The 18,994-nt window shown below is 48.9% G+C and overlaps 4 protein-coding genes across 5 annotated transcripts; 1 reads left to right on the plus strand and 3 right to left on the minus strand.

The window, feature by feature from the left end:
* The first annotated feature begins 828 nt into the window (after positions 1–828).
* On the plus strand, positions 829–7,768 carry LOC117899459. Of its 2 annotated transcripts, XM_034809472.1 has the most exons (3): positions 829–1,000; positions 6,114–6,119; positions 6,425–7,768. In XM_034809472.1, exon 3 carries the CDS (start codon positions 6,440–6,442, stop codon positions 7,649–7,651), a length of 1,212 nt encoding a protein of 403 aa, XP_034665363.1. In that variant the 5' UTR covers positions 829–1,000; positions 6,114–6,119; positions 6,425–6,439; the 3' UTR covers positions 7,652–7,768. The 2 variants fall into 2 exon arrangements, with proteins under 2 accessions (XP_034665363.1, XP_034665364.1); XM_034809473.1 differs by lacking the exon at positions 6,114–6,119 and having other exon boundaries at positions 829–1,021.
* Positions 7,769–11,472, minus strand: LOC117899457 (beta-mannosidase). Its single transcript, XM_034809468.1, has 9 exons — positions 11,195–11,472; positions 10,806–10,940; positions 10,216–10,732; positions 10,054–10,150; positions 9,650–9,938; positions 9,114–9,593; positions 8,630–9,051; positions 8,192–8,572; positions 7,769–8,130 (listed from the first exon to the last, which is right to left on the minus strand). Exons 1-9 carry the CDS (start codon positions 11,349–11,351, stop codon positions 7,870–7,872), a joined length of 2,739 nt encoding a protein of 912 aa, XP_034665359.1. The 5' UTR covers positions 11,352–11,472; the 3' UTR covers positions 7,769–7,869.
* A 2,238-nt stretch (positions 11,473–13,710) lies between these two features.
* LOC117899456 (beta-mannosidase-like) lies at positions 13,711–17,757 on the minus strand. Its single transcript, XM_034809467.1, has 10 exons — positions 17,460–17,757; positions 17,069–17,212; positions 16,491–17,010; positions 16,348–16,435; positions 16,120–16,294; positions 15,959–16,069; positions 15,409–15,894; positions 14,700–15,337; positions 14,154–14,336; positions 13,711–14,091 (listed from the first exon to the last, which is right to left on the minus strand). The coding sequence occupies exons 1-10, from the start codon at positions 17,581–17,583 to the stop codon at positions 13,819–13,821; spliced, it is 2,742 nt and encodes a 913-aa protein (XP_034665358.1). The 5' UTR covers positions 17,584–17,757; the 3' UTR covers positions 13,711–13,818.
* A 290-nt stretch (positions 17,758–18,047) lies between these two features.
* LOC117899461 (drosulfakinins) lies at positions 18,048–18,691 on the minus strand. The gene is made up of 2 exons (XM_034809475.1): positions 18,232–18,691; positions 18,048–18,177 (listed from the first exon to the last, which is right to left on the minus strand). Exon 1 carries the CDS (start codon positions 18,676–18,678, stop codon positions 18,244–18,246), a length of 435 nt encoding a protein of 144 aa, XP_034665366.1. The 5' UTR covers positions 18,679–18,691; the 3' UTR covers positions 18,048–18,177; positions 18,232–18,243.
* Positions 18,692–18,994: the final 303 nt, after the last annotated feature.

Raw genomic sequence — 18,994 nt, forward strand, 5'->3', positions numbered from 1 at the left:
GATGACATAAATTGCCACTAAGAGTGATAGTTTTTTTGTAAATTCTAATTGGATTTAATAAGTATGATCAGTAAAGAAGACACAAATGGTCGGTGTGGAATAAAGACGTGACGTTTTCAGATGGTAGATGTACCATGAGATCGGATCAAGTGGAATTGTTGATCGCAGTTCACTCAATTTCCGTTAAGGAAACCTACAATTTGAGGGATCGGCCAGGTGCAGCGAACATGTTGTGCTTGAGTGACAGGACGTTGCCGAAAAGCGAATCCGCCAGGTTGTGCTTCCGAGAGAAAGACACGCACTCTTTGTATCCGACAGCTTTGGGTACAACGCACTGCGGCTGGGCAGAGCTCAACTGAGGCCCATGTCGTTGTTTGTCGGGGCTTGTGGCAATTGCGCAATTGCTGCTCGCTCACTTCGACTGCGTCTTTTATTTTGGCATACTCCGGCTTTGTTTGCTGTCTCGACCAATGCTTCTCCACCTCTCCACCTCAGTTTCTTGGCTCGAGAGTAATTTTTGCTTTGGCTAGAGAGATAGCCTGCCTTCGTCTCGTCTCGTCTCGTCTTGTATCGGCCCGGTCTCTGGTGAGCGTGAGCGTGAGTGCTGGTAGTGGTGGTGGCGTTGGCATCAGCGGTTTAGCCTTAGCTGCTGCTGCTGCTGCTACCGCTGCCGCTGCGGCTGCTGCCTCGTCAGCGTCTCTGTCGGCCTCCAAACATACATGTGTATACATAATAATTTTTTTACTTTTCTGTCGTTTTCCAGCTCGCTGCTTTTTTACTTGCAAGCAAAAGTTTTTCATGTGCCGTCAGTTGTATTTCGGTTCGCGCCGCGATCTGTCGCACACTTCAGTAGAGTCGTAGTCGTATCCCAGGAAACAAGTCCCTCGCACCCCACAGCGCACTTTCGTAGCATCAGCATCAGCATCAGCAGCGTCTTGGAGCCCAATCTGAGAAGCGAACACCACCATCTTGGAATATCCCCGATCCGAAGCGACCACACCAGACCAGATCCGACAACAATGTAAGTTGACATCGGCCAAGAGTCGTATGCGTAACATTTGCTGCTTGGAGCGGGGGAATGGATCCCTCGGAGCGCCTGTCTGCGGCCTCTAGTCTTTGGTTTCGGGGCCTAATTTCTGCATAGATAATCAAGGAGTCTTCCCGTTGAGTGTCCCATGTAAAATGTTGCCTCGCTTTTTCGGATTGAAACCGACCTACCTCAATTTCCATTTTGAATTGCCGTCGAGGACTCTCCGTTTCCCAACCATTCAATGGTATCTTTTACCTTTTTGGATCGTGCGTGGGCCAAGACTAAGATGAAGATGAAGATCAAGAGGAAACAGCAGCGGCGGCACCGCTTTGTGCCGGGTGACGGTGACTTCGAGTGACATCAAACCCACAAATCTGCGCAGACAGTCAGACGCCGCACTTTGCCCTTCGCACCGAAAGTAAGAAGAGTTTCACTTTCAATTGCGACACCCGACACCCGGCTCCCGGGAGAGCTCGGACCTATCCTATGCTGCAGAGGGCATCGTCGTCGTCGTCGTCATCGTCATTGTCCATAGTGCTGGGATGAGTAACCGCATATGTAATTAAAAAACATAAAAAAGATGCTGGCAAAAACCATAATCCGGAGGGGCAGAGAAAGAGGCAGGGGCAGAGGCAGAGGCCAAGAGCAAGAGCAAGTGCGCAGCATCTCTAAACTTTACGATCTATGAAATTTCACATTTCATTGCAGCAATGGTCGCCGCATGGGAGTGCGGGGAGGGGGTACAGACGGTACGAATGTGTACGGGAATGGATGCGGACGGTGGTGCGGTGGGGATGGGCAAACTGCAGGAAAAAATCATGTAAAGTTTCTCACTTTTGGGTGGGAAATGTTAATCACGAAAAGTAAAAGTGAAATTAATACAGTGTCGACAGCAGCAGCATTAGCAACAGCAAACCGCATTAGCCGCGCCACATTTGCATTTCGCACATGACAGGAGCAACAGCAACAGCAACAGCAACAGAAATTACAGCAATCGGTGATAACAATAAGCGGCGGAGCCAGCGACCGTTCAATTGCTGCCCGGCCACGTCTTCGGAATCGCCCCGACTACCAATGACAGACAACTCCCACTCCCAATTCCCCTGAATTGGATGCATTCAGTGCACTGCTGTGGAGAGCAATTTGTGGGCGTAACCGTAATTTCAATTCAGCCTTTGTTGCCAGATCCCCCTTATCGAGGGGGGTGCGACGTGACGTTGAAGTTGATTGACAATCTAACAAGAGGCCGAAGAAGTTAATGGAAGGGCTCCGCCGGCTGTCTGCAGACAAGTATAAGTGAGAGTTGCCCTTCTGGGTCCACAGATTCTACCATCGCTGCCACAGAACGTCACAGAGGGAAATATCGCGGAAAACAAAAAGGTTTCGGGCCAAAGTTTCCACATCGGACGAGAAATTCACTCTCCGATTAGGTGTGCGTCGCCTGTCGCTGCTGGAAAGAAAGGCGACTGAAGCACGTGTGGGGGCGAGCTTTTCGGATAACGAAACATATCACGGCAGATCGGATTTTAATTGCAGTTAAAATTTCAACACTCGTTCCGAAAATGGTTAATAGTCACAATGCGCGCCCCCCTGCACCCATAACCCACCACCAAGTGACGTAACTGCCGAAGTGCCACGAAGCCGAGGAGCTGCAAATCGATGAGCAAAGTTGCCGAAAAAGCGAACAAAACAATCGTGACATTGAAGCGTGCTCAGCGACGACGACGCCGACGAAGACGCAGACGCAGACGCAGAAGTCGACGCCACTGCAGTCGCCGGCCAGCGTCCTAAAAACGATGACCAACGCGAAAGAAAGAGGAGCGGAAAAGAGACCAAGCGCTCAATGGCAAACATTGACTCATGTTGTTGTTGTTGCTGCTGCGCCAGTGCAAAAAGCAAAACTCGTTTTTATTTCATTTTGTTGCTGTTACAGTGGGACGGTTTCGTAACAACAACAAAGGCAAATGGAAAAGCAAAAGCAAAGACTTCGGGACCCCGCTGCCGGAGCGGGTTCACTGGGGAGCAGCCGCGAGTCGGCGCAGTCGGCCGCATCGAGTTGAAAGTGAAAGTCGCTCCGTGCGGAGCGTTTTGGGCCGGCGCGCACAGCCCCATACTTAGCCACCCAGAGCTTCGGCTTCGGCTTCAGCTGCCGCCAATCCCAATCGCAGTACCAATCCCAATCAGAGTCGTTGTCGTGCCGTGAACTTTGCTGTGCGCGTTTATATTGAAATTACATTTTACAATTTAAAATTGACTTAATTATTTCTTTTCGCATTTTGTCGGCAAATTTTCCCTCATTAGTGGCTTAATGCGTAATACTCGTATTAATGGACTGCACCCAATCACAAAATTGGATAATCAACAGATAAACGTTGCACATTCGTCGCACAAACACCCCAATAATTCGAGTAGCGGTGGAGTCCACTCTTACAGAGTGTATACAAATAGTCAGACCGGGATAATGTCGGTCTTCCATTCCAAAACATTAGAATGTATTTGTACGATATGACAGTCAAAGTATATTTATGCATTGTCAAGTCAGTCACTCTATAGCAGGGCTTGGCTCGCATATGTACATTCACGCGTCTTTTTTGCGTTTGTGTGTGAAGACAGCACGCAAAACGGAACATTGAAATGCATTGGCATTGTACTATGGGGAATTTGACCACTTTTTTCCACAAAATAATATTATTATTATCATTGATTTACCTTTTCGATGGTGATATGATAAAACATATTGGTGAGAGGAAGGTATGATAAAAAAATGGACTAGGTAACGCCTTTCATTCAGTGTAAAATCAGTATATAATAGTATATAATATATATAAGTATATACATATATTCTTGATCAGCATCAATAGCTGAGTCTATAGAACCATGTCTGTCTGTCCGAATGTCCGTTCTTATGAGCGCCTAGTACTCGGAGACAATAAGAGATAGGGCAACCTAGTTTTGCATCCAGACTTCTGAATGCTCACACTGTTACAAGTGTATTTCAAAATTTCACCACGCCCCCTTCCCCCCCCCGCAAAAAACAAAAATCTGCTGTATCCACAATTTTGAAGATACAAAAAAATTCCGGAGGGAATGACCATATCTATCAGATCACCGAATTGTGATCCGATTGAATCATTATTATAGACAGAATGAAGAAATTAATTAGCATTGGCTGCACCCACCCCGTCCAGCAGCTTTTGTTGTTTTTTTTTCACATTCACACTCTGCTTCTGCAGTGTGCGGCCTCTGCCTCTGCCGTGACACTGCAGTGTGCGGCTCTAGGGGAGGGGGGCGAGCTAAAGAAGCGTGTTGGCGTGAGATGTGATGTAGATTTGGTTGACAGATGAAGAAAAAATGTAAAATTTGACAAAAAACCGCCAAGGTACAGATGTAGTACTGAGTACATTTATTTTCTTCATCACTGAGTTCAACATTGCAAATAACTCTAAGTTTTCCAAACCTTCGGTCCTTCATCCTTAAAACTAGAATTGCAGAGAAAGTGCGCGACAGTGCCCACTGGTATGCACAGCATATAACAAGAATTGAATACTCAAGATTATGCATTAAGTCTTATGCTGCCAAGAGGTGTCACTCTTTTTGTAAGCCTCTTCATAGAACACTTTTCGTTACAAATTTTTACTATTTAAGCGATTAGAGACTCCGCAAAATATAAGTACCATTTAATCCGTTCCAAAGCTTAAATTGTTTAACTTTAAATTTTATATTATTCGAAAGTTACAAGCAATCATTTTCGTATTAAAAGATATTGCATCTCGCTAGCTACTAACTTAAAAGTGGTAAGCTCTGTTAAATGTTAGACTACATAACTTTGAATATCAATGTTCTTCGGATACATACCGGATAAAAATATAATATATTAAATTGCAGAGGCTATTATAATATAATTTTATCTGATAGGTACTTTTTCAGGTTTTCATGTACTTTTGAAGAATGGGTTTTGGCCAGAAAAAGTGTCAAATTCCCCATAGTGCATTGGTACGAATCACTGTAATAAACGTGTACGTGAGCATCAGTGCCGCGATAGAGCCTTTTCCAATGCTTTTGCCAATGCCTTTTCCAGAGCTGGCCGTGGTAGGGAAGGGCTTGTCACCGTCGCAGATGTCGATGGCCTAGCGCCTATACCGCCGATTTTGCGACTATTAATATTTTCCTCATGCCGGAGCTGCAATCGAAAGTTGCAGTTTTTAATTGATGTTTCGCTTTCTGAGCCCAACGCACCCAGCACAGACACGCAAGTGCAACGAGAGCTTCGTAGCCGGCGATGCAGTCGAGCAAGCAGCGTTGTGGTCACAGCCGCAATCGCGCCTCTTGTCGATCATTAAATTAAGAGTACTCAAATTACGGCCAGTGGGAGGCGGAATCCGAGCAGGTGTTAGAGGAGATCACACATTCCGCCAGCCAGGTGCCAGTTTCGGCACCACTTGGAGTGCGAATACCGATGGGCTCATTACCTGGAGAAGTACACATTTGACTGTAAAAGTGGGATCAGTGGAAAACGCTAGTTACTGTCTAACAGGCAGGGTACTCTCATAAATAGACATTCGATGGCATTTTTATACCAGGTACTCGAAGAGTAAATAGGGTATATTATATTTGTGCTCGAAAGTGGATGTAAACGTTTCTGACCCCATAAAGTCTGTCCGTCCGTCTGTCCGTTCATCCGTCTGCCTGTCCGTATTGATGGGCGCCTGGATCTCAGAGACTATAAAAGCTACAGCAACCAAATTTTGCAACGAGATTGCTTTGATATAACACTGTTTCAAGTGTCCTTCAAAATTTCGCCTCGCCGCTTTCCGCCTCCACAAAGGCCGAAAATCAGCTATATTCACAATTTTGAAGATAGGAAAAAACGAAATGCGCAGTTCCGTAGAGAATCGAATTAGTAGCAGATCGGATCATTATTTTAGGCAGAATGTCGAGATTCATGTCCGGTAGCTGACCCCCACCCCATCCAGCTGCTTGGTTTATTTTTGTTGCTCGTACTAAGTGTGCGGATCTGGGGGAGGGTAGTTGTAGATGACAGATATACAAAATATGTAAAATTCCAAAAAACATAAGTTTACATACAAATGTACATAACTGAGTGCCGGGTAGAAAAGTTGTGACGCGTACGAATCGTCTCATACGAGCAGCTATTTCCATTCAGTTTTGAGATGTAATTTTGTATAGATCCCTTAATCGTAACACTTGTGTACATTGGATATTTGCGTGACTACTTTTGGGTCCGTTCGCTTATCTGTGACTGTCTTCTCTGGGAACTTACTTAAATACTTACATAAGAGTATGTGCAAATAATAATGGCGGATATAATAAATTGGAAAAACACACACTCAATAATGTAATACTAATTTCCCATAATTTCTTTCTATTTGACAGAGCATTGACCTGAAAATGAGAGGGACAAGCTCTTCAACATGGAGTGCGGTGGCTCTGATGGGCTGTTTGACTGTGTGTCTTTCCGTGGGCCACGTCCACGGCCACGCCAACAACGACAATGACCGTGGGAGCACAAGCGTGACCGGAAAGCCCGCCCTGATCCGAACGGAGCTGCGCTTTGGTCGCAACCTGGACCCATCCAAGGTGCGAGTCGTCAGCGTCAAGTCGAGCAAGGGCGACGATGTGGAGATCCTGGTCGGCAAGAACAGTCGCAAAGCTAGGGCCGAGGAGGCGTCCGGCTCTTTCTTCGTGCGCAGCTCGGACGTCAAGCGCCCCGTAATACAGCCGAAGAGCAATGCGAGCGGGCGCCAACTTACCTTCGAGCACAGTCCGGCCCTGCTCAAGCAAAGCGAACTGGCCCAGCAGCTTGAGGCCTATCGTCAGCGAAGGACCGAGGCGGAGCAACGCCAAGCGAAGCTCATTCAGCTGCAGCTGGCCAAGGCGCAGAGCAAGATTCTGGAGCAGCACGCAGTGCAGGGTGACTCCCGCCGAGGGCGACAGCTTGGGTCCGACTTGGCCTGGCAGCCGGTATACGTCGTCCCGTCACAGCAGAGTCCTCGCAGGAACTTCTCGTTCGCTGCGGACCGTCAGTGGCAGCAGTACTTGTTTGCCGACGCGGTGGAGGCCCAGCCCCGAGTGCAGCGTCAGGCGCAGGGGCCGATCGTGAGATTCCCGCAGGACATGCAGTACGCTGCCTCTGAGCCAGGAAGCCAGCAGTACTTACCCAGGGACAGGGACACGCGCTCCTATGCCAGCAGTGGATCGCCATCGCCTCAGCGGCACCATCCTCAGAATATCATCACCAAGCACAACTACAACAACTTGCCGCAGAAGTCGAAGTATGTGAGCTACATGCCGCACTCCGTGGTCGTCACAGCAAGTGCAGGCGTGGCAGCTCCCTCAGCCTCGCCGAACCGTAGGCGGCAGCCCGTGCCAGTGCCAGCGGCAGTCCACAGTGGGAGTCCGCACCGCAATCCCATCGGACAGAGTACCCACAGCGTGGTGGACGGACCCGCCGTGACGCTCATCGAGGGCGTCCGAGTGCCGGACACAGCTGAGGACAAGGTGAAGACTTGGCGCAACGCGCGCGTCCTGAACAACCAATTGGTGCCATATCCCGAAGGCTACACGCCGCCCCGCGCCCAGATGCCCAGCTTCGACAGATGAGCGAGCGGGAGGCAGCAGGACGAAGGAGGCTGAAGTGGATGCTACCGTTTCGGTTCTGGGTGCTTGGCACTCGACACGAGTGTGCCGGGGCTGGATCGCCTCACACGTACAATCTTATACATACGTATATGCTATTTATTGATTTGTTCATTGTTTAAGTTATTTATAAATGTTACATTAAACCTGAAAAGAACCTGTAAGAACCTGTGGTCCATGGTCTAGGGCATGAAGTCGTTGACGGTCAAAATCTTGATGTCCGCTTTACGCAGCAGTCGCGCACAGGTGGTGGCATCGAAGGTGAGATAGACCACGTGCATGGGCGTGGTTTGCATGTAGCCGTTCTCGGAGAACGTGTACCGATAGGGCTTCAAGAGCTCGAGGTATACGAAAACAGCGGGCCGCTTCACCTGGATGCTAATACTCAGGCTATTCCGGATGACGTTGCCAGTGGTGAGACAAGAGCGAGAGGCAATCTCGTACTACAGAAGCATGGGAGAGTTAAGCCGACGGCCACCTCATGGAAGCTCATTGAGTACCCACCTCTAGGCCGGGATCCTCGAGTCCGATAGCGGCGGCAATGTTGCTTGGGAAGAAGTAGGTGCGGGAGAGCACCTCCTGGCGACGACGCAGCTGCAGCTCCAGGAAGGCATTGCGCCTATTGAATTGCTCATGGAACAAGTCCTTGATGGGGATGACCTTGTCATACTGCACGCCGTTGGGCCGCAGGGTGACCGTCCAGTTGATGGACTGGCGCGGAAGCAGCTGCGACCAAAGATGGATGTTGGCGACAACGATCAATCCCTCCGTCTCCACCTGGGGCTCATCGCAGAGGAGGATGATGTTGAGCGAATCCTCGGACTTTTCGTACTGTGCAACGATGGCGATGGGGGCCAGGAAGTCGCGCGCCCAGTAGTGCAAGAGCTGGAAGAATCTGGATGATTTCTGGGCCTACAGACTACACCACTGGCGCAAGCTTACCTTCCAATTGCCATAGAAATCTATGCCGGACCAGGAGGGCGCCACCCAGACATCGTTCAGCTGCCAGTAGAGGGCGCCCATGGTGTTGTGCGTAGTGTCCCGCAGGCTGCGATACAGTTCGGTCTCCACCTTGGTGGCCATGGCCTGGGAAATCTGGCTGAAGTAGATCAGCGCCTCTGCGAAGTTGTCGTCCTCCGGCAGGGGCAGTGGCAGATGGCGCTCCACCAGGCTTATGATGGGGGTGCTCCCCAGAGGGTGATGCTGTCTGTGTTTCAAAAGAGTGAGGAGGTCATCGTCTTCGTTCTTGCTGCGCTGCCAAGAGTAGAAGCTGGGCAGGCTCTGGAAGCCGTACTCGCTGGCAAACCGTGGCCGAGGATAGATCCCTGGATCCCAGGCGTCCTTCAGGTAGTCGTAGAAGTGCACTGTGAGAAAGACATTATTTTTGTTTAGAAATTCCTCACGCAGACATGCGAGAATGCCTCACCGTCGCCATTGTGTTCGTCCTGGGGGTTTTCTGAAATGTAATTGTCCACCGCGCTGGCCTTTCCATTCGACGGCGAGGAAACCAGCGGCTGAGGGCGTGACTTGTGGGAGACAAGCTTTAGCTCGTGGAGGACATTGGCCACGTAGAGCTCTCGGTACTCAGCCTCGAAGCGCGCGTCCTCGAAGGATGTTTGATACCAGTTCTGTACCAGGGCGGCCTCGTTCTCGTTATTAGTGACAAAGATCGCAACGCTGGGGTGGTGCGACAGTCGCTTGGCATTCTGGCGCACCTCCTCGCGAACAGAGGACAGATACTCCTCTCCCACCGGGTACATGGCGCAAGCGAACATCATGTCCTGCCAGATGAGCAGGCCCAGGCTATCGGCAAGACTGTAGAAATAGTCGGACTCATAAATCCCACCGCCCCATACCCGCAGCATGTTCATGTGCGCCTCCTTAGCGGACTTCAGCAGATGCTCAACTACGAAAACATTGAATATATCTCTGCGCTACTTATGGGCATGCACATGGACTTACTTTGGTCTTTTGTTTGATTTTCAGGCAGGATGTGGGAGGGTATGTAGTTGCTGCCCTTCATGAATATTTCCAATCCGTTGACCTGGAAGAGGAAGGTGTTGCCGAGTCCGTCCGCCGCTGGCCTCTCTATCAACTCAAGCGTGCGGAATCCCACGCGGAGTGACTTTTGCGATTTGGTTTTTGAGCGCACTTCAGGACCGTCTGACCCTAGCCAGGCTTTGAGCGTGAAGTGGAGCGGATAAAGCTTCTGTTCGCCATAGCCATTGGGCCACCAGGTTACGACTTTCTCCTGTGGATCGACGAATGCACTTGACACACAAGCAGACATTGAACTACATACAAGTATGTACATGCTTATACGTACGTACATACATATAGTCACGGGTATAGGGGACGGTACTTACAATTGGCACGGTCTGATCGAACTCAATTACTGGCGTCGAGTAGCTGATGGGTTTCCAGGTGTATGTGTCCACCACAACCGGATGGTCCAATAGCTCACTGCAAGCGAGTTCGCAATTTAAAACTATTTGAGAACTAATTTGAACTATGCCAAGGACGCTTACACTGCATAGAGGATCAGGGTGGCATAGAAGTTGTGCCTGCCCACCGAATCCAAGTAGCAGCGGATGTGCATGTTCCAGTGCGAGCCGTTGGCGGTGCGACTGATGTCCACGTCGACGTCGCGTATGACTGCCACCTCGTAGATCTCCAGCTGCACGTTCTTCCAGAGACCCATTGAGGGTGCCGCCGGACCCCAGTCCCAGGCGAAACTAGACTGCATCTTTCGCAGCATATTGACGTGGCACTCGCCGTTGTAGCGTCCGGGCGGACAGGCCGGCGGCACAGAACTGCTCGCAGCGTCGAGAGCCTGCGACTTGGCCAGGGCCGCCCACACGGGCGACACTATCTCCACCTCCAGGACATTGTCCAGCTGAAGGATCGCACTGACGTCGAACGAGTAGCGCACAAACATGTTGTCCGTTCGCCCCAGAAGCTGATGGTTCAGGCGAATCTCGGCCACAGTGTCGATCCCGTGGAATGTCAGATTGATGTGCCCGCGCTTATAGTGATGAATATCGACTGTGAAAATTGAACAGAAAATCTTTTATCATTATATGGATACACTATGTGGAGCAAGATAGCCTTGGCTTACACTGAAAGCTATTTGTGTATGTCCAGTTGTCGTATGCCAGCCAGCGTAGATGGATGTCATTGTAGGACTCGAGAACCTGGGATCCAAAGACACTGTATATGCCAGAGGGCAGTGTTTGGTCAGCAATGGACAGGGCTGTAGAGTAAAATAATGAGGATTGAATCGTATCGTTCAGCCAACGAACTGGCGCTTCGATAAGAGGTACTCTGATGGTCTGTAAACAAACAGCTGGAGCCATCTGTTCTTCGCGCAGCTAATTGTGGACACTATCATCAACTAATCGCACTTTTCGTAATTTCATTTATGATTTAGGGTCTATCTTAGAATCACAAGTACGCCAGATTAGACAAGTCGATTTTCACCAATAACTTGTGCACCCTTGTACTCACTTCCGTTCTGGTTGGTTATACTCCAATTGCTCCACAGCTCGATGACTTCCACTGCATCGCCCCGGATGCCATGGACAAGAAATCCACACCAGAGTCCAACAAGCAAACTCCAGGCGGGGCCTCCGTTGTGGCATCCACCCCCAGGCCGACACTTCATCGGGCAGTAGGTATTCGGCCTAATTTGTTATGTGCTATTTTCAAGTAGACTAAAGTAGCGGAGTCTCCTCAATAATAATATCAGAAACCTATATGTACGAGAATGTAGCCAATGTAGACCCAACGCCGAACCGAGTCACTAGCAGAGCAGTCCCACGAACCGCGAAGTTGCTCCAATGGCACTCACTCTAACTGCAAATAGCGACTGGGGACTGGGCGACTGGCAGCCGACTGATCGTCTGCCGTTCCATGCACTGGGGCCATGGAGAAGTGAGAGTGGGAGAGCGAATGCGAATGCGAGAGAGAGCACACATCGATAATGAAACTAATTTCAGTGTCATGCTCTTCTGCACACATCAGCTGTTCTTTGTGGGGCCTGAGAGCGTAAGATCGAGATAACAGCAACGACTCTCAGCAGGGGACGCGACAGCAGTGGTGCCCCGTCCACGAGATACCCATCTTTATATGTACATACACATGTATGTACCTCTCTATATGAGTGAGAATTAAGGTGCAATAATCTAGCATGTTATTATAAGTAATGAAATTAACTTCCAGCTGAGAGTACTCATGAAGTTACAGACAAAGTAACCCTTGCTTGGGGTATGGAAATCACATTAATTGTACCAACTCAGGGTACTAAAAAGTCCAACACATCAAAGCAGAGAATAATAAGAATAAGAATAATGCCCACAAACTATTCGGACTAAAGTCGTTTCTGATAAAATTCCATCTTGCTCGTATTTGGTTTTCTATCATCACTATCATTGTAAACAAAGATCCGTTGGCAATCTTTTGTCTAAAAATGTACTACATATCGGTTATCTATCTGCCTAATGCGTCGATCGCCTCTCTACCAAAGGACGAGCCTTGCTTGCACACGAAATACGAGTACATTAAACACTTTAGTTAAACATCAAGTTAACAAATAACAATCTCTCAGGCATATGTAAAGTACATACTTATGTACATATTATGTTTTATCGTTTAGATTACACTCAGGATTACATTTACCTATTGGGATTTAAATGTATATTTTTAAATTTTATAGACATAGAACTTTTAAGAACTCTCATATGTATGCATATTATAGCATATTCCTTTGTATTTATTTGTCATTAAACCCGGTACTCGGAGAGTAAATGGGGTATATTGTATTTGTGGGGAATAACGGTTGTATGTAACGCACAGAAGGAAACGTTTCCGACCCCATAAAGTATATATATTCTTGATCAGCATCAATAGACGAGTCGATTGAGCCATGTCTGTCTGTCCGTCCGTCTGTCCGTCCGTCTTGTTGAGCGCCTGGATCTCAGAGACCATAAAAGCTAGAGCCACAAAATTTTGCATCCATACTTCTGTGTGCTCACACTGTTACAAGTGTATTTCAAAAAAGAGCCACGCCCCCTTCCGCCTCCGCAAAAGGGCGAAAACCTCCCAAATCAATTTTGAAGATAGCAGAAAACTAAAAACGCCATTCCGTAGGGAATGACCATATCTATCAGATCACCAAATTGGGATACGATTGGATCATTATAATAGCCACAATTAATTTTCAGTGGCCAAACCCACCCCGTCCCGCAGCATTCACACTCTGCTTCGCGCTGCTTATGGCCTCTTCCCTGACACGTCTCTGCCTCTGCCTCTGCCGCCTGCTGCCTCTGCCTCTGCCGCGACTCTGCAGTGTGTTGTCTATAGATGACAGATGAAGAACAAAAGACGTGTAACCGCTAAAGTGTTGTTGATGAAGATGACAGATGAAGAAAAAATGTAAAATTTGACAAATAACCGCTCCCTTCTCGTTTTAATTTAATTTAAGATGTAAGTTTACAATGTGAGGGACCGCGGTACGAAGTAAAAGTTTTGTAAACGCGATAGTTGGGCCACAGGATTGTTTCATAAAACCAACTCGAGATTCAGCTTTCAGCCATTTCTACGAAGCTATTTATTTATGTGTTCTGCATACTTTATACAAACGGGAGGAACTTTGGGAGATGCGTCCAAGGACGCGTCACTACTTTTGTATCAGGTGTCGAATCTTCAATATTTGACCAGCTTCAATTTGGTCTTTACATTTACACCACTTCTCACACAAACAATCCGTACCAGTTTCTTGTCCTCCGCCACAGATTTTCGTCCGGAAGAAGCCTGTGCAAATTTTTAAAAAAATCTTGATTGAGGGTAATATGACAGAAATTTGGATGCAAAATTGGATGCAACTAGGCGTCAAACAAGACGGATATGGCAATTGATGCTGACCAAGAATATATATGCTTTATGGAGTGTACAGCTCTACGCTCTTCGAGAACTGGGTGTAAATAGAAACAGAGTCTATAAAAATAATAAAGCTAAAGTCGGCATTTGATTCAATGATTATATTTAAAGAGCTATCGAGAGGGAGTTTCCACAATGGGAGATCCTACACCGATCTGGTTGTTTTAATAATCAATTTTGGCTGCAAGTTGTGTTCAGATTAAATATTGATTCATCGTTTGCACTTTGATGTGCGCGCTAGTCAACTTCAGGCACTCGGAAGAGGTTTCAAATTCCAGGTGGACGGTTTTCCTGGGCTCCGTCTGGGTGAAGCCGTTCGTCGAGAACTGGTGTCTATGCTTGACATAGTCGGGATGGGAGAGTTCCAAGTACACCAGCAGAGCTGGAGATTTCACTGTGATGCGTAGGCTGAAGCTGTTGGCATACGGCGGCTTGGCCGTGCCGCAGTCGGGTCCAACCACTTCCAGCTTATGGGGGATAAATGTAGACATGATGGGAATGAAAGTACTCTCATGGCATCCGCACTCACCGCCAATTCCGGATCTTTGATGCCTTTAACGTTCTTCAAAGGCACCGGATAGAAGTGATTTCTTGCCAATGTCCCACCGTCGTTATCCTCCAGGACAATCTCGAGGAACATTTCTTCCTTCGAGTGATTTTCATACAGAAAAGTGTCCAGAGGGATTGGGCGCGCTTCTAGTTCATTAGAGCCCTGTCAAAATGCATATTGTTAATGTTTCGGGCTTAGCTATGTACGTGCAAAATCTATTATAGTTACGGCAAAGGCATAGGAGAGATTCTTAGTCAGTAAAACAGAGTTGAAAACGAAGAGGAAAGTAATGCCAAGTCGGGCGGGACGGGACGGGACAGAAATGCAAATGAGGGTGATGATGGCAGTGAAATCAAAATCTCGAGATACGGATAACAGGGAACTGTGAAAGGGGGTTAGCTGAGAAGTGACACAGACAATTTGAAATCTTTAAGGGGATAGGATATGAGTGCAAAGAAGCGAGAAAAACAATGTTCTGAAAGTCATACTGGATGGGGAGTTAACTCAATTGCTGAATATACGCACCAGAGCAAAGGCACGGGCTATAGTTTTCTTGGCAATAAAGTCTGTCCAGAGATAGGTGTTGATTTGGACGTGGTATAGGCGCGTGTCCGCGTGCTCCACGTAGTCCTCCCTTGTGAGCGTCACATTGAGGCTGTCGGAGCTCTTGTCGTACAAGGCAATCACCCTCGTCGGGGCCAAAAAGTCCTTGGCCCAGTAGTAGACCATCTTATAGTTGCCATAGAAGTCGATGCACGACCACGTGGGGGCCACCCACACGTCGTTCAATTGCCATATGAGGGCGCCCATTGTGTGGTTGTCGGTGCGCAGGGTGCGGAAGAGATCGACGGCCGTCTTGGAGGTCATTGCCTGTGCGACCTGGCTGAAGTAAATGAACTCCTCAATGTTCTCATCCCAGCTGTGAAGCATGAATGGCAACTGGAGGGCAATCAGCTTAAGTATCGGTATGAATCCCTTGGGATCGTGCTGGTGGCTTCGGATCAGGGCAGCCACGCTTTCGTTGGAGACATCTGTGCCATTACCCAACGCTCGCTGCCAGCTGGAGAGCATGGGCAGACTGGCATATCCGAACTCGGATACGAACCGAGCGTGCGGGTAGGTGTCCGAGTCGAATCCGTCCTTGTCGTCGTCCCAGAAGTGGACTACGGTGAGAACAGAAATAATGGGTGACAGGTGATAGAAGTTGTCATGGGTGGCAGCAGAGTTTGCTTACTGTCGCCGAAACTGGGATGCTGTGGATCTATGGCCAGCTCCTTGCCAGACTCTGCAATGCCCAGCGATGGCGTGGAAATCATGGGGCCAGGACGAGGGCTGAAATCATTGCGGGAAATAATAGTCAGCTCGTGCCTGAGCGTGCCCATAAATAGAGCCTGATAGTCCTTCTCAAGGCGTGCCGAATTCTCCCCGAGCTCCGAGCGATTCTTCACCAGGAAGAGCTCGATCTCGTTGTTCGTCACAATCATCGCGAGACTGGGATGGTACGAGAGCCGTTTCGCATTCTGCCTGGTCTCGAGGCACACAGAAGCCACAAAGTCGTCGGTGAGGGGGTAGGCTGCCTTGGAGAATGCCATGTCCTGCCATACTAGGAGGCCGTAGTAGTCTGCCAAGTTGTAGAACGTCTCCGACTCGTAGAGACCGCCTCCCCACACGCGGATCATGTTCATGTGGACGTCGTGGGCCGACTTCAGCAAGTGCTGCACTGTGAATAGCAATTTGTGATTAGCCAAGTTCTTGGTCTGTGTCTGTTCTTGGATGGTACTCACCCGTATCCGCCTCTGCGGACAGTTCTGGCAGTGTATTGGCCGGCACATAGTTCGCACCCTTCATGAAGATTGGATGGCCGTTCACCCGAAAGAAAAAGGTTCTGCCGCTCTCTACACAAGAGATGATCAAGAATGGAAGTAGCTAAATCAACCCAACTCACTGTCCATGTCCTCCACCAACTCTATGGTGCGAAATCCGATCTTCAAAAGCTTCTGGGACTCGGTGCGCGAGCTCAGGTTGGGGCCCTCTTTGCTGGGGTAGCACTTCACTGAGAAAAGCACCGGGTAGAGCCGTTGCTGGCCATAGCCATTTGGCCACCACAGAGTGACTCGGTCCTAGGGTGAATCAACCTCAATCATCTGAGTGGATTGCTGTTCTTGCCACGTACCTGCGGAATGTGTATTTTGAACTCTAGAATGGCGGATGCGTAGTTCACCTCTTGATGGTCCAGAACCAGTGGTTCGTCCAGGAGCTCACTGAAAGGTTCACATTGCAATTGTCCATGGAAACATTCTAGTTAGCTCTGAATACCTGGCATACACCACGAGCTTGGCGTAGAAGTTCTCCGAGGCAGGTGAGCTGAGGAAGGCCCGACAGTCCATCGTCCAGTGGGTGTCATTGCGGTTGATGGCCACATCCACGTCGCGGAGGATTGCCACCTTGTAGTACTCGATGGCCACTGGCTTCCATATGCCGGACGAAAGGGCTGCCGGGTTCCACTCGCCGCCGAAGCTCATCTGCATTTTGCGCAGCATGTTGCGATGGCATTCGACATAGCCCTGCGCAACCGGACAGTTGGGAGGAGCGCCGGCGTAGCCCTCCTCCTCCAGTTTCTGGGCGCGCCTGCGGGCCTCCTGAAGTGGCGAAAGCAGCTCGATCTCCAGGGTGTTCTGGCTGGGACTGGGCAGGAGCAAGTGCCCAATGGCGAACGAGTAACGGACGAACATGTTGTCCGTTTCGCCGATCAACTCACCGTTCAGCCTCACCCTGGACACGGTATCGACACCGTGGAGCGTGAGGTTCACCAAATTGTCGTGACCTATTTCGTCGCCTGCAGATCGATGTTCAGAGTCAGAGTGGAAACATGAAGGAGCGAACCATTTACCCACTGTCGAAGGTGTTGCTGTAAGTCCACGTTTGGTTGGCCATCCAGCTGAGGGCCACATTGTTCTCCGTTTCCAGCAGGTCTCCATAAGTATCCCTCAGCGCCGTATACACACCGCTCGGCACCCGGGCAACGTCGATCCTCAGTGCTGAAATTACAATGGGAAGGGGCAGGTACTGTGAGTAAACAAAGCGCTGGCATGCGAATCACAGTGCCATCGAAAGCAGTAAGTATTTACAACCAATTAATTAGCGCAAATAGGCTGCCAGCAGAGACTAAACACAGACGATGCCACTTTAATCTTATCACAAGTGCAAACACTCCCGGGAGGCCATGATGAATCAATCGCAATGACATGGGACACTTTAATCATTTACGTGCATACTCGTACTCACAAGTGGTCTCGTTCCTCAGTGTCCACTTTGTGAGCTCCTCCACGAGGACAGTTTTAGCATCCAGCGGGCGGAGGAGGGCGATTAGCAGAACGCAACAGGGGTACAGGTACAATATCCGGAGCATACTTAATTCGATTCTGTACAAGCGGCTATTCAGCCGATTAACATCTTATTCGCGCTTATTTATTTGGCTCTAATTAAAATCTTATCTCTGGTGCTTTGGTTTCTTTGGGGCTCTGCTCTCGACGCGTCTATGCTTGCACGACCTCTGGGCTTGCTTTTCAGACTGAGAACCTACAGCCAGTCATTTGTTGTTTCCAGCCCCATATTGACGAGCTTATCGGTTCGACTGGGTGTGGGGAAAATATCAGATGGCAGTTCGATAATGGTTGGGAACAGTTGCACTCTGAAGGGGTAACGATAGCCCATGGCCGCCTGCAGAGTTGTCACTGTGGAGGGGACTCTCGTGACATCCCACGTAAACAATTGGATCTCAATACATGCAGAATAGTCGATAATGCAGTGAGTTATGTAGTGACATCATTTGCTGCCCAGAAATAAATGAAATCTGTCTGCGAGGGTGTCCATTTTGGGAATGCGCATATTTATTAAAGGTATCTTGTTGTGACTATCGTTAATGTTGTATAGGGCATATCATTGTTTAAGTTAATATTTACAGAAGCAAACAACTCGGGTACCTCTGACCCATATCCAAAAGCTGCAGTTGCAGTTGCAGTTGCGGTTGCTGTTGCAGTTGCGGTTGCAGTTGCGGTTGCAGTTGCGTTTATCGTCCGAAGCGCATGTGACCGTAATCATCGAACTGGTCGTCCCCGCCCCGCTTTCCGAACCGCATGTGACCATAGTCATCAAAGCGCTTTGACATCGTCCTTTGATCGTCCTCGTTGTCCATCAGCAAGTCCAATTCGATGGGTATTACTGGCCGGGAGATAATCGCTCCCCTGTGCCCGAACCCTAGTCCAATGGATCTCTGGTGACGTCTGCTGCTGAAGCGTGCCAACGACAGTCCGTCTGAGTTTGCCGCGTTTGCTGCCATTTTGGGATCGAAGTCTTGCAGTCGCCGTTCCTCCTTGCCGACCTCCAAGCTGGCTGGCTGGCTGGCTGTCTGGGAGGGTACGGGCACCACCACCAGAAGATAAAATGTTAAGGCCCAGAATGGCATCGCCAAGGTGGCAAAATGCGCGCAGCTCTTTTGTCCCATTCTCGGCTTTGCCCTTACACGACTGGTCCACTGCATCAGAAACATCTTCTTTTTATAGAAAATCCTTGGTCAGGATTTATCCCAAGTCTCCAAACCTCCCTTCCTGTTTTTAATATTCCGCAGCCATGTTCCGAGTACGGCTCAATCGAATTAGCTTTGTGCGGTCTTGACATGTGATTGACGTGATTGATTAAATCAACCTTCAAGCACCGTGTTCTGCTGTTCTGCAGCAACACGTCAACTTCACAAAGGGAAAACGTGCACATCTCGACTACATTTATGAAAACAGTTTTCTTCTAAACATAAGAGCCTCAGC

This window comes from Drosophila subobscura, chromosome O (assembly GCF_008121235.1).
Source record: "Drosophila subobscura isolate 14011-0131.10 chromosome O, UCBerk_Dsub_1.0, whole genome shotgun sequence".
In the NCBI taxonomy this organism is placed as follows: domain Eukaryota; kingdom Metazoa; phylum Arthropoda; class Insecta; order Diptera; family Drosophilidae; genus Drosophila; species Drosophila subobscura.

What these genes read in the sequence shown, in the direction of transcription:
- LOC117899459 (XM_034809473.1), top strand. Translation starts at nt 6,440, where the DNA reads ATGAGAGGGACAAGCTCTTCAACATGGAGTGCGGTGGCTCTGATGGGC.
- LOC117899461 (XM_034809475.1), bottom strand. Translation starts at nt 18,678, where the DNA reads ATGGGACAAAAGAGCTGCGCGCATTTTGCCACCTTGGCGATGCCATTC.
- LOC117899457 (XM_034809468.1), bottom strand. Translation starts at nt 11,351, where the DNA reads ATGAAGTGTCGGCCTGGGGGTGGATGCCACAACGGAGGCCCCGCCTGG. An exon ending in ACCCTGATCCTCTATGCAGT is followed by an intron (nt 10,151 to 10,215) that starts GTAAGCGTCCTT and finishes ACTCGCTTGCAG; the next exon opens with TGAGCTATTGGACCATCCGG. An exon ending in ATTTCTATGGCAATTGGAAG is followed by an intron (nt 8,573 to 8,629) that starts GTAAGCTTGCGC and finishes AGATTCTTCCAG; the next exon opens with CTCTTGCACTACTGGGCGCG.
- LOC117899456 (XM_034809467.1), bottom strand. Translation starts at nt 17,583, where the DNA reads ATGCTCCGGATATTGTACCTGTACCCCTGTTGCGTTCTGCTAATCGCC. An exon ending in TTACAGCAACACCTTCGACA is followed by an intron (nt 17,011 to 17,068) that starts GTGGGTAAATGG and finishes ATCGATCTGCAG; the next exon opens with GCGACGAAATAGGTCACGAC. An exon ending in AAGCTCGTGGTGTATGCCAG is followed by an intron (nt 16,436 to 16,490) that starts GTATTCAGAGCT and finishes TGAACCTTTCAG; the next exon opens with TGAGCTCCTGGACGAACCAC.